The 14,833-nt window shown below is 28.5% G+C and overlaps 1 protein-coding gene across 1 annotated transcript; it reads left to right on the plus strand.

Moving 5' to 3' along the window:
* The first annotated feature begins 6,800 nt into the window (after positions 1-6,800).
* On the plus strand, positions 6,801-9,627 carry LOC109810552 (1-aminocyclopropane-1-carboxylate synthase 3). The gene is made up of 3 exons (XM_020374035.3): positions 6,801-7,816; positions 7,942-8,234; positions 8,388-9,627. The coding sequence occupies exons 1-3, from the start codon at positions 7,670-7,672 to the stop codon at positions 9,352-9,354; spliced, it is 1,407 nt and encodes a 468-aa protein (XP_020229624.1). The 5' UTR covers positions 6,801-7,669; the 3' UTR covers positions 9,355-9,627.
* The last annotated feature ends 5,206 nt before the right edge of the window (positions 9,628-14,833 follow it).

Here is a 14,833-nt window from a genome sequence, read left to right on the forward strand (position 1 = left end):
GTGAATCAATAACTGATAGCCTAATAGGCCTAATAACAATCAATAATCATTGAGATAAACTCTAATATCATTAGAGGTGATAAATAGATGAACCGGATAATTTTTTAGGTGGATTATAATGAATCAGATAAAAATAATTCATTAATCAATTCATATCTATTAAAAATTCACATGAAAATACAATCCACCCAATTCATCTAAAGCAAAAAAAAAAATTATCCAATACATCCATTAACAATGTTTTTCATGGATGGATATCCAATTCATCCATAAAAGTTTCTTTAAAAATTAAATAATTTTTATTTTAAAATATTTTATTTCTCTTTTTTTTTTTATTTTTTTATAAGTCATTACATTTTTATATAGTCTATAAAATTCACAAGACTTTTTTTTATGTCAAAATAATCTTTTAAAATCTTAATTCAATAAACATCTCATATTGTAATCCGATGGAGTTTGATGAATGAATCACTAACCATCTATAAAATTAAATATGGATGGATTGAATTTGATCTATTATTTATTTTTATTGTAATAGGTAGATTGGATAAATTTACTTGTGGATGGATCGAATTGATAATGGATAAAAATGATTTAATTTGTCACCGCTAGATACTGTATATCTTAATTAAGAAAGTAAAATATAAAGTTTAACTCAATCTTATAAAATTGATTTAAAAGACGATGATTGATCACCACTTATATATTAATATAGTCATCTCACTAATCAATGTGAAATCTTCAATAATAATAAAAACTAAAATAAATATTAATTAAATATAAATTTTAATCAATATTAAATTTTAAAATGATTTGTTTTTTCACCTAAAAGAAGAAAGGATTGATTAAGAAGAGAATAAAAAATGAATATATACATATCATGATCATTGATCATTGGCATTGGGTGTTAAAGTTAATAAAATCATATTTTCAATAATTTTTTTTGTAAAAAATAAATTTTATTGATCCATCTGTTGTATATATCATGAACTAATGCAATAAGACACTTGTACATTAGTTATTTTGAATCTTTTACATTAGTTCTTATCAACATAAATAAAGTCGATGTAGAAAGTTGGTTACTTCATGTATCGATATTTGAAACAATGTAAAAATGCACTTTATACATCAATTATTATCTTAACTAATATGGAAATAAAATTTTTAATAATTAAAATTATAATTATGTTAAGTACAAAAGATAAAACATAAATAGCATTTGAAAAGGAAAGGAATATTTGAAAAGGAAAGGAATAAATTAAATGGATTAAGTATTTAAATATATTTTTAGAGTAAGATAGGATCCCATAAAATACTCTTTCTAAATATAAAAGATAAAATGCACATATAACTTTTAAAAAAAATTGTTATATGGTGGCACATCCCATAATAATACAATACTTGTTATTGAAAAATATTTTTACTTACACAATAAATATAATACATGTTGATATATTTTTAAAAAGTGTAAATATAAATTATAGTGATATATAATATATGTTGTTAAATCTTACTCGTCATAATTAACACTAAGAATATGTGTAATTATATATTAAATAAATTTATATTTACGTATATTATACATCATTTTGTTATGTGTAATTATGCGTATATAATATTTATTGTAATATATATTCTTTCTAATTACTCTTGAAGCTTAAATTTCATTTTTTTATTACATATAAAAAACTCAACCAAATAATATTTTCTAAAACTTGGAAATATTTTTCCTCCACTTTTAAATATTGAAAGTAGGGTGTTTTACTAATTATGAATATGGAAATTTCAACGCCTCATGATTCAAACAACTTACGGTGAGTAAAACTAGCTGGAAGTTGTAATTTACTTTCCTTACGACTAACCACCTACTTTTAGGTAGAGGCTCAAAGACGTTTAACAAGGTTATTTTATCTCATTAATTCGATTGGTTTTTTTTTTTTTTTGGTGAATTCATCAATTCAAATGGATGGAGAATGATAAATAAATTTTGATCATTAAAAAATCATAAAACTTCTAGTGTAACACTGTTAAGGGTCCTGGAAACAGTTTTGAAATTAAAGAGGTATAGAATAGAGTAGGTTTAAAAAATTAATGAAATGTTGGCCGAGAAATGAAGTTGCACCTATGATGGAATTGTGGTTGGTGACAGAAAACGATAGTATTTGGATGTCATATATGGTCACATTGAAAATGCTGCGGTGAGAGTACAAAGCTTGGCTCATATATTAATATAACCTATATCTACGTAAAATGGGGAAGGAAGAGATCCATTAATCCTATATTTTCTTTTTATTTACAGTGTTAATTAAATCTAGAACCATGGGAATGTTATTTCTATCTCTACTACTAGATTAATCTTAGGATTTTCAGAAAACACAACAAATTTTAGGAATTAAATTATATTAATCAATAAAAAAAATATGAATAAAAATATAGAAATAGAACATGACCCTTAACGAGTTTTTATAAATAGAAGATACTAATAATAATAATAATAATAATTACATAACTAATATAACTTAATGACACTAATTATCATAATTAGTAACTTTTCATAAGATAAATTCATATCAATTTAACTAATCTTTATATGAAAAAATAATTATGTCAATAAAAATTGTAAATTAATTAATTAAAAGTATACATTACCTTATTGTTTGCGTCAAATGAATAATAATAGCTGGGTAATCAAATATTTCATACAAATGAAACATACAAATAATTCAAGATTAATATAAAATTTTGTAAATAAAATATATAAAAAAAAAGTCATAGTAAATTTTGAGATAAAATTATCTAAGGAAAAGTTATTAAATAGTATACAAACATACGCACTATATATATAACGAAGGTTCAGAATACATTGCTACAAGTTACATTAACAATTACTTTTCTTAAGTAAATTTTATCACAAAATTTATTATTAGATAGAAAATTGTTATTGTATAAATTATATTTTAAAATCTTATGTAATTAACATATAATTATTTAACACTTTATTGGTGAACATCAAAATTAATGGAATATATTTTTAAAATATATAAAAACAATAACTCTTATTATACATTGATAATTGTTAAATTTTTATAAAAATTTAATACAACAAATAATGAAGTAACATTCGGTGTACAGTTACAATTGATAAAAATTAGATCGTATATAAAGTTATTTATTAATAATGTAAAAGTTTATAGAGTAAGTTAGAAGTTCAAATTAAAATTACCTTAATTAAAAGAGGAATAATCAATAATTAAGTCCTTGCATCTTGAGTAGAAAGTTATGAGATATCTACAATTTTTCATGATGTTATAAATATTTGATAACTAAACTAAAAGATATTCCACCCAAAATAAATTATGGCACTAAACACTAGAAACATTTATACTAGAACAACAGATCCTCCCAAAAAAAAAATATCCCTTTTAAGTTAGTGGCAGTTAAGTTCTTTGATATGTATATTGATTATTTTGATGTTCATTGTCTTATCACAATTAGATTTTTGAAAAATATTTTGATAGGTTAAAAAATGAAAATATTTAAATATAATTTTTAGTTTTAACTCTTGAACAAGACGCACAACTTTTGGATATACGTGAATATACCTTTCAGACTAAAGAGTAAGTAACTTTAAGTCCTTTCTTTACCACTAATATTCCCACTCCAAATTTGTCAATTTCAATAATATCACCTCAAATTCACATATATAACAATATTGTAAGTTAACAAAAATGAGAATAGATTAAAGTAAAATCAAAATGACTTATATTTATTATTTTAACTTTTTCATTTTACCGATAAAAAAGATAGAACTTAAATATAATTATATATATATATATATATATATATATATATATATATATAGTGTGAGAATTTAAAATTTACCTCAATAACTTTCATTCACAATTAATGTGAAATTTATTAATATACAATTATATATTATCAAGATCTAATTTTAATTAAAGAACAATATTAATCACACTTATAATATATATATATATATATATATATATATATATATAAATTACTTATAATTTTGTGTATTCTTGAGATTTTTTTATTTTAAGAATAAATATATTTAAACTTATTTCGTTCAATAACTTATATTTTATATTAAATTGTAATAATTTAACTGTTGAATTTAAAAATTTTTATGTACAAATTAAATTTATAAATTTTTAAAAAATTAAAAATTATTTGATACTTAATTTTATTAATTCTAATTGACGAATAACATATTTTTATAATTATCCATTAATTTGAATTAATGAAACAAAATATTAAATAATTTTTAAAATTTTTAAAAATTTGTAGATTTAATCTGTGTATTAAAAATTTTAAATTTAATAGTTTGATTGTTAAGATTTAATATAGAATATAATTTATTGAATGAATAAGTATAGGTAGATTTATTTTTTGAAGTAAACAAATATCTCTTATATATATATATATTATGCCTACACATGCTTTTAGCTGCTAGGTAGGGTTACTGTAATTACGTTGTTTGTTTCAAGGCAACCCACCTAAACCTTGAAACGCCAAAGTTAAAATGCAACATTAGCTGGCGCTCACAATTCTTGGCAACGATGTTAAAAGCAAAGGGCTTCGCTAAAAATACACGTTTTGTATATAAACTTTCATATCAAACCACATTAATGTTAATTAAGTGATTTTGTATATGATTTTAATTAATATTTGAATATAATAAAATATTCATAAATAAAAGAGGCAAAGCAAATGAGTGAGCGAGAATGGTCTTAGATCTAGAGTGACGCAGTGACAGTGAAAGTGACTACCAGCTACCACACGCACCCAGCTATATATTTAAGTGTCACTTTGATCACTTTATTGCCTAAAACAGATAAACGCTTTCACCCTTGTCTCTACATTTTAACAGTGCCAACTAATAGGGATATAACTAAAAAGATATCAATTGTTTTTTCGGCTTATGTGACCCTATCACTTCACCTAATGCATGTGAATTATCGAATTGAATACTATGAAATCAGGTAGCTAAAAAAACTAAGGGCGGATGACAGTTTGCAACTCATAATCAATTATTGCTTCATTTCCATTGTTTTTAAATCTTCCTACCAACTTCGTAAAAATTTTAAGCTTTGTATTTCCTTATTTAGCCTCTTGTTTATACAATAACCTAGGGGCGAATCTACATTTAGGAACTTTCTCTCTTTTAGATTTGCTATTTTAAAATGAGAAGAAAAAAAATAGAACATGTTTGCTTTAATTTGAAAAAAGACATAAATTTAACTTTCTTCGTAAAGAATTGATGTACCTTTGCTTGTTTTATTTTACACACATTTTCTTTAAAAGAGTCAAATCGATCACCACATTTCTTAATCTTTTCTATTTTTTCTCTTAGGAGAATGATAGCAATTCATCCAAAGTATTTATAACTTTAAGTAAATTAATTAAAAGCAGATAAATATGAATGGATATATTTTTTTATAAAAAAAGTGAAAATTTAAATGTAAAAGGAAATTAATCTAAGAATGTGTCATTGAAATATAAGAAAAACAAAATTTGACCCAAAAAATTAGAAATAATAATAATAATAGGTATTATAAATCTTTATATATTAAATATAAATGACTATTTTGCTTTAAAAAAAATTTATCTATTTTTCTTTGACAAGAGAACTTTTAAAAATTCTTTTTAACTCTCTATATATATAATTTAATTTTATTTATCATAATTATTTATTAATTAAAATTTAATATCTTAAAATAATCATCTATATATAAAATTAATCTAACGATACAATATAAATTCTTTATCATAAATTTAAAATATAATTTACATGTTTAAAAGTATCTATTTAAACAAATTTTAAATATAACTTATATGTTATTTATTTTATATACAATTTATTGTAAATTTTAGTTATATATTAATATATAATAAATATGGAATATACAAACTAAAATGATAGTTTTAAATTAAACAAAAGAATTTTCACGTAAGTTTTTGAGAGACTTGGAAACAGACAAGGAATAACGACCAAAGATTTGATTCTTCGCTTAAGGGTCATCTTCCCCAAATTTCTTAAAATTGTTATTATTTATGTTGTAATTTTTATTTTTTATTTATTTTAATCTTGCTTTCTAGATTTTATATTCTTGTTCCATCCCTGAACTAACCCACCAATCTTCAACCTTCATAGATATCTAGAAAGTATTACCCTCCATCAACTCCTTTTAGCGTGGGCCTCCCCTGATTGAGAATCTTTGTTATCATAATTTTAAATTCATTGAAAACAAACTATTATCATCGTCGTGACAGAAGAAAATCAAAACCTAGATTTTATATTATCATATTTTTTATCATCTAACCAATATTTATTGGTTACAGGAATAAAGAGTTTGATTTCTTTTGAAGGATGGTAGGAACAAATTAATTTTATGGTAATAAACAAATTTTGCGAGAACCGATCTTCATAAAGTCCACGAGTAGCTGTTGAAAATCAGAGTCTTGAACCCCAAAAAATGTTTCTTTTCTTCTATTCTATTTCAATTGTAACAAACTATAAACAAAAATAAAAGGAAACTTATAATTTTGCTCATAAAAGGAAGACCTATTTTAGGGAAACAAAGCGGGCATTGAGCCATTGACACACATGTCACATGGCAACTTGCAGTTATATACAATTTTACATTTTTAGCTTTCTGTAGTATATATACATACGGTTCAAACCCATTATGGCGATAATAATATATATTAATATAAATTGCAAAGTTTGACCAATGAAATTGATATGCTTATTACGTGATGCAATCTGTTGCTGCGAGAGTATTATTAAAACGTATATGAAAGGGGAGGAACATATGAGTGATATTGTCTTGATGCCGAATTGAGATTCTATAGTCATGACTCGAAATCAAGAAATTTGTTAGTTTGCTAGTGCCAATATATTAAACGAGGAGGGAGAAACACTGGGGGCATGTTTGGGTATGTAAAAAGTGAGTCGTAGAAAATGGCCGACACAAATTGGACGGGGTTAGGGTAACCAGGGAGCACATGGACCATGCCTTAGGGTCCATATTAAGTCTTGATGGACCTCGTGGGTCACAATGACCCACTTTCCATGAGATTTGCTGTCGGCAGTTCTATGCGTCTCTACCAAGTACGCAAAAAATACACCTTCTTCTATTCGTTAATGTTATTCACTTCATTATCTGCATCTACAGAATTGAATTAACCAGTGTAGACATAATAATACGGCTTGAGTTGATGGCAATGAAAACAAGAAACAGAGGAAAACATTCATTATTTCTTGACTCGTATAAACTCGAAACCCCACGCGAGAAAATACCCGGTGGAAGAGACACTTTCCACAAGTAGTGTCAATAACATTTTAGTCGCTGTTCTTTTTTGAGTGATACTAGAGAGCGTGGACTTCTCGTGACATGGTTGGGGCGGTGCTTTTAGATTAACCATTATTTATTTATTCTCTCCCCATATTTTTTAGTCAAAATAGTTTCCCCAAGACCACGTGGCCTTCTATCCCACTACGACTTTATATATACCCAACCTTACTACTCCACACACCAATTCGTCTCCAAACATTCTCCTTCTCTTCTCTTCTCAATTCTCACTTCCCTTCTCCTTCCTTCGCATATCAACCTCTTCATTCCTTCCTAATCCTAACACAAAAATGAGGCTCTTGTCCACAAAAGCTACGTGCAATAGTCACGGCCAAGATTCTTCTTACTTTCTAGGATGGCAGGAATATGAGAAAAACCCTTACGACGAGGTTCATAATCCCAAAGGAATTATCCAAATGGGCCTCGCAGAGAATCAGGTAATTAGACATTCATTGTTTTTTTCTTTCATAACCATTAACCACACACTAGCTAACATGTATATGTTCAAACTTTATAGTATAATCAACATGTTGGCTCACCAAATTTATGTTTTCATATGCAGCTCTCTTTCGACCTCTTAGAGTCGTGGCTCGAAAAGAACCCTGACGTGGCAGGGTTCAAGCGAGATGGGAAATCCATATTCAGAGAGCTAGGTCTCTTCCAAGACTACCATGGTCTCCCTTCCTTCAAGAAGGCATTGGTAGATTTCATGGCTGAGATTAGAGGAAACAAAGTCACTTTCGACCCCAACCACATCGTTCTCACAGCGGGTGCCACTTCCGCAAACGAAACCTTAATGTTCTGTCTGGCTGAACAAGGAGAGGCTTTTCTCCTTCCCACTCCTTATTACCCAGGGTGCGTACATATATAATATAATATTCTCCCAAGTATAAAAGCAAGCATACGCTAGCTTCAATATTAAATATTAAATATTAAATATTAAATATTAAATATTAAATAATCATACATACACATTCCCCTGACCTTGCTTAATGTTATGTTATACAGATTTGACAGAGACCTAAAGTGGAGAACCGGGGCAGAGATAGTTCCAATACAATGCAGAAGCTCTAACAACTTCCAAATTACGGAGCCGGCATTGCGAGAAGCGTACGAGGAGGCACGCAAGCGCAACCTAAGAGTGAAAGGCGTGTTGGTGACGAACCCGTCAAACCCGCTAGGCACGACAATGTCTCGGAGTGAGTTGAACCTTCTGGTGGACTTCATCAAAGAGAAAAACAACATGCATTTGATAAGCGACGAGATTTACTCCGGGACCGTTTTTAGCTCCCCGGGCTTCGTCAGCGTCATGGAGATCCTGAAGGAGCGAAACGACGTGGCTGACGAAGTCTGGGACAGAGTTCACGTGGTCTATAGTCTCTCAAAGGACTTGGGTTTGCCGGGGTTCCGCGTGGGCGCCATCTACTCCGAAAACGACACTGTGGTTGCCGCGGCAACCAAGATGTCGAGCTTCGGGCTTGTCTCCTCGCAAACGCAGTACCTGCTCTCTGCCATGCTGGGGGACAAGAAGTTCAGACGAAACTACACCGCTGAGAACCAGAGGAGGCTTAAACGACGACACAGAATGCTGGTTTCGGGGTTACAAAAAGCTGGTATTTCTTGCCTGGAGAGCAATGCGGGGTTGTTCTGCTGGGTTGACATGAGGCACCTTTTGCATTCCAACACTTTCGAAGCGGAGATGGAGCTGTGGAAGAAGATAGTGTACAAAGTTGGGTTAAACATTTCCCCTGGGTCGTCGTGCCATTGCACCGAGCCAGGGTGGTTCCGCGTCTGTTTCGCTAACATGTCCGAGGACACTCTCGGATTGGCCATGAAGCGCTTCAAAGCCTTCGTCGCAGAGTCCACTTGCACTCAGAGGACTAGTCCTCTGTTTAGCAACAAGAGAAAGTCTCTCACCAAGTGGGTTTTCCGGTTATCGTCTCGCGATCATCATCGTGAACAGGAAGAACGTTAGCCTGGTCCTGTACCCATGCACAAATTCATTTCACTTTTTCTTTTTTCTTTTTTCTTTTTTCTTTTTTCTTTTTTGGTCTCCCCAATATTTTTGGTGGAGTAGTCCAAAAGAATGTCCATTTAGTTTTTCTTTATTATTATTATTTTTTTATGTAGAGAGAAAAAGCACTCTGTCCATGTGGATGTGAAGTGTGTGGGCTTTTCTAGTCAGCCTTCATAATTTGTATAAGTTGTTCCATATCTCAGTCATTAATGAAGAGTTTGATTTATATTATTAATTATTAATGATTAATTAATCCCCCCTATCATATGCAAATCTTCTTGGTATAATCAACCAGAAAGTTTGATTACTGTATAATGTTAGCTAATGTGATCACAGCTTAAATAATAGAATAATGTTACCAAAAAATCTCATAATTACAAAGTTTGATACTCCTATATTAATTAATATCATGTTATACTATATTAGTATTATGTGTATGCTTGTAGCTTCTTCCCTGCCATGTGTTGAACAGGCGCAGTGCTTATAAGAGCTTACTTGTACGTAATTAGTGGCACCGGCGAGATAAACGGCCGTTGACGGTCACTTTTCAACAAACCGACCTTCGTACCCGTTTCACCGTTTTCAACCATAACATTTTTCAAGGCGTATGAATAGGAGAATTTGCAGTGAGTGGGTCAGAGGACAAAAAGTCAATAAGGTTTCATATATTAACAATTTTTTTTATGGGTTATATGGGTTAATGCTAGCTTTAAGACAAGGTCGAATCGAGCGACCTCCACCTTTTTCTCTTGGACCGTAAGAAAGGGCTACGCTTAAACCAAGTAAAAATGTAAAATTTCAGTAATGTTGTGATTAGGAAAAGAATTATAGAATAACGATGGATAATAGTATAAAATAATATATAAGTCGGAAATCTGTGGGGGAAGACGTTGATGAAGTTTAAAAAATGGAATTACACTTTTTAAAAATCTGGCAACCAACTACGCAATCAAAAAGTGCGCTGGAGTTCCTTGCAAGAAATCATATTTTAAACTGTTGAAAAACACTTAGGTATGTTGAACTTTCTGGGAGTAATCATAATCATCAGTGCTGAAAAAGTAAATTTGTCTCCAACATCTTTTGCGGTGAGGAGTACGTATGTATGTGCTGGCTCAATTAGAGTATCCTTTTGTTTTGAGTCACTTTTAGAGAATTAAGAAAGCCAAAAGCTGTTTGAATTGATGTTTGGAATTTCGTTGAGGTGGTGAAATCCCAGGATCACTCTACCTAATTAGTCATCACGTACATTCTCAGTTCACCCACACACACATGACACGTTCACTAAATTGACGCATGCAGTTCAATCACATATGTCGCTTCCACACGCTAGCCCAGCTTCCAGACTCGTACATTTTTTTGTTTCTTCAATCTATAGAGATACTACATCATTTATTGGAGAAAAAATAATCTTCTTTAACAATTTGGTTTGAGAAAATATTTTTAGCTTTATTTACAATTACAAAAATGTAATATTTCTATATTTTTTGTTTTTAAATATTTATATATTTAAAAAAGAATAGAAGCAAAATAGTGTTTTTATAATGAAAAATAAAATAGTGTCAAGTTAGCTAATAGACCCCTAATCTTCATTCCTAATTGTCTATGCCCATGTTAGCAACAGCAGACCCTGCCTTTATAACTCCTGTTATGGTCATGCGTTCACACTTGAATAATAGAAATCATATATCTTCCCTACAAGTCTACAACGCACTCATACAATTTTTTAAGCACCAACCTATCGCAAAACTAGGGTATAATTAATATTCCGTATCATTTATTTGAGAATAATATGCGAATAAAAATGTATATTCATATGTACCAAATTGGGTTCGCATAATAACAAAACAACATGAACCGGATAAATCTAGGTGATTCTCTTTCCAACTAAATCGAATCTACTAACGACCTCGATCGATGACTTTTTTTCAATAAACAACCTTTAATTTTTCACTAAACGTTTGTGTACCAAAAACAAAAAAAACAAAAAAAGGTTTGTGTGTATGTGTGTGTTTTAATTTATTCTAAACCTAAGTTAATTCCTTTTACAACAACAATAATTTAAAGTAAATAAAATTGTGTTTTGTTTGTTTGTTAGTTAATTTATTTTTAACATTAATTGCGAAAAAAACTTGAATATCCAAGTCATGTCAACCAAATTTTAAGCTAAAATATTGGGTACAAAATGATACCGAGAGAATAATTACTATATCTATGTTCGTAGTTACATTTAACAACCATTAAACATGGATCTGATTGGCGTTGCTTGTCTCATAAATCAATGATATATATAGAATTAGTTATTCAATTTTTTATTTAGAAGAACATGCTGAGGGCGGTAAGATTGAATTCATCATCCCATGAATTAAATTAAATATATATATAAATTTTAAGCATGTGTGGGAATTTTTTTTTATAGGAAATAATTACTAATTTTCCAAATTAAAAGCTCTTTCAAAATATCAATAAAACTAAAAAAAAATCAAATAATTTAAACCAAACATTTTATTTGATTAACATACATTATTTTGTTTTTATTGTACTTCTAGCTAACACCAAAAATACCAGTTATTATTGGATCAGCGTATTTATTGTACTCTCTAGGGCTGTCCAACAGGTCTAAAGAAAATTTTGAGAAAATCATTTTATTCTTCTTCCCTGACTAGTCAGCAGTAAATCATTAAGACAATAGTGCAACTAAACAACTATATAGAGGTTATTTTCATTTTCTTTGGGGGTATTTGTCACATATATATTAGCTAGTGCAATGATGAAATTGATGATTCCGACTTTTTTCTTCTTCCAGATATATAGAGTTTAATTTATTGAATTTGGTCACTCGAAGAAATGCTACTCACATTTTTTTATATTAATTATTACTCTCTATACTATTAATTAAAACTCACATTTTAATAATTCTTATTACTAAATCAATAAAGATTCATTAGATAGGATGTAAAATTAATAAAAAATTTAATTAATTTTTACAAAAATTTAGTTAAAAAAATGCTAGAATAAGTGTCGTTAGCATTCCACTGCACTTATTACTTGTATAATAAAAAATCAAGGTAATTGCACATTTCATTCGAGATGAATGTATAAATTTCCACTTGAGTCTTGCATAAATTAAATAGTATTTTTTTTTTCATACACAAATTTTGAAATCAATCCCAGGAGTTTATTAAGACTACAATATTAAAGAAGTAAAACCCGTTTTCACTTGTAACAAAACACGGTGTTTATAAGTATAGGAATTAAAGAATACAATTTATTTTTCGGATTTGTTTTATCTCTTGATACTAAATTGTAGACAAATAAGTCCATTGACAGTTTCATAACGTAACATTGATTCAATGAAAAAAGCATACAAAATTGTTTACGTCGGAAACCAACGTAGTTTTTATTTTAAAAAATCGGGGTGTCTTATTTCATATATATTTTGTCAATTCAACATCTTGATGGCATGTTCACAGGTGTCAATAATCGAGGTCGCTGCTGGTTGCCTTAAGAAACCTAATTTGCACCATCCCATGGGCTATGTCCATACGACTTAATTATATGTGGCGGATCCACTTGAATTAATAAGATATTGCCGTATTAGTGTGTGTATATACAAGATCTCATTACTTCTAAATAAAATATTTAAATTTTTTGTTTCTTAATTTCTTTTGTCATGTATTTTAATAAATAATTAAATGTTCTTAATTGCTTTACGACCTTTATTATATACCAGTCATCATCCTTACATGTGAAGAAAAGCTTTTCGAGTCTCAGGACTTCATTAATTATTAATCGCAGACTTGAAGAGTAATAATATAATATAGTAAATTAACAAATTATAATTATATTGAGTTTATAAAATTTCAAGGTGTGGGAATTTTGGTCGATTTCAACATTCTTGTCAACTTAATGCATGTGCTCAAGAAGCTAAATAATCTGTTTTTTTGCTACATATACGCCTTCACTTTGAACAATTAATGCTCTGTGGGTACAACTAACTAACATATCATGAGGTTCGTTTGTGGTAGGTTTGAGCATGATTGTATAACCATGTATTAAAAATATTGATATTCTCATAAAATAATTATCGTCCCTTAGAACTCAAAACAGAAAACATGTCAACACGGTTTTCTGTTAAGATTTGTTGAACGCGTCTCAGATTTCGAACGGCAGCAGAACATGAAGTATATCTATTGCATTTTGGAGAATCCAAATATATACAATATCATGAAGGAGAAAAGATCAATAAAAAGCTTGTTTAGCCATAATTCTAGTTATCCGGCCACGTCCAAGGGGGCCACTTAAAGATTTTCTTCCTTTTCTTCTTCTTTGATTTGATTATAATCTTAGCTACATGTAATGATTGATATCAGACGAATTTCTTTGCATTAATCATTTGCTAGAGAGAGATTCTAAATTACTGATTATGAAGAAAAGAGAAAACAAATCAATCTGGAAGTTCTTCTTTAGAAAGAAAAAATGTAAAGAGTAATGATTTGGTCATTATAATTGACTTTTTGTTAGACATGGAAAATTTTATATATTTTATTAATAAAAAATAAAAAATGAGAATTAATAAATCTACGTCTCATACTTCTAATCTACTCCCAAATAAAATTAAGAAATTAAATATTATTAAAATAAAATTTATTTAACAAAGATACCTAAATATCATAAATAAAGAAATTAAAATGAATGTCACCTTGGCAGTTAAGAATTTAAAATAACATCATTTAAATTTGAAAATAAACGGTATAACATATCAATATTGTAATAATTAATGTAAGTTATATCAACGCAATTTAATTTCTCCATATAATTTAGGTAGAAATCTAGTTTGTCTAGGGATATAAATTGAGAGTTTCCCTGTTCAATCAATCTTTATAAATACAACATATTTCTATATACAATTTAACTATTTGATTAGAAAGTTTTATTTAACATATTAAATATACATTTTTTATTAAAATTTAAAATTGTTTAATATTTTTATACTAATAATATAATAAATGCAACTTAACATATGATCTATTTTTTGAGATATAAGTTATTTAATGAGATGTTGTCTATTTTAACATTTTTTTATTGAGACTTAATTATAATTTTGACTTGAAAGACATATATAGGATTATTAAGAGAATAAAATGATTATAAAATATTCTTAATTTTATTGGGTACCTTACCTAAGTTAATTAATTGAGAGATGAATGTATTTATAAATTATTTCAGCATCTTAAAAGGTTTAATGTTGCTTAAGAATTAAGATCAATAGTAATTAATTTATAAACACTTTCTTTCTTTAATTCACTAAGATTCATCTTTAAGACAAAATTGTAATGGTTCATATTGAGTGATAAATTAAGTGGATTATACTTTGAGTACAATGATACTAATCATATATTAATGGACTTGAGATAACGCAAGAGTCAAGGATACTAAG

Source organism: Cajanus cajan, chromosome 5, assembly GCF_000230855.2.
Source record: "Cajanus cajan strain Asha chromosome 5, NIPB_CcT2T_4, whole genome shotgun sequence".
Lineage (NCBI taxonomy): Eukaryota > Viridiplantae > Streptophyta > Magnoliopsida > Fabales > Fabaceae > Cajanus > Cajanus cajan.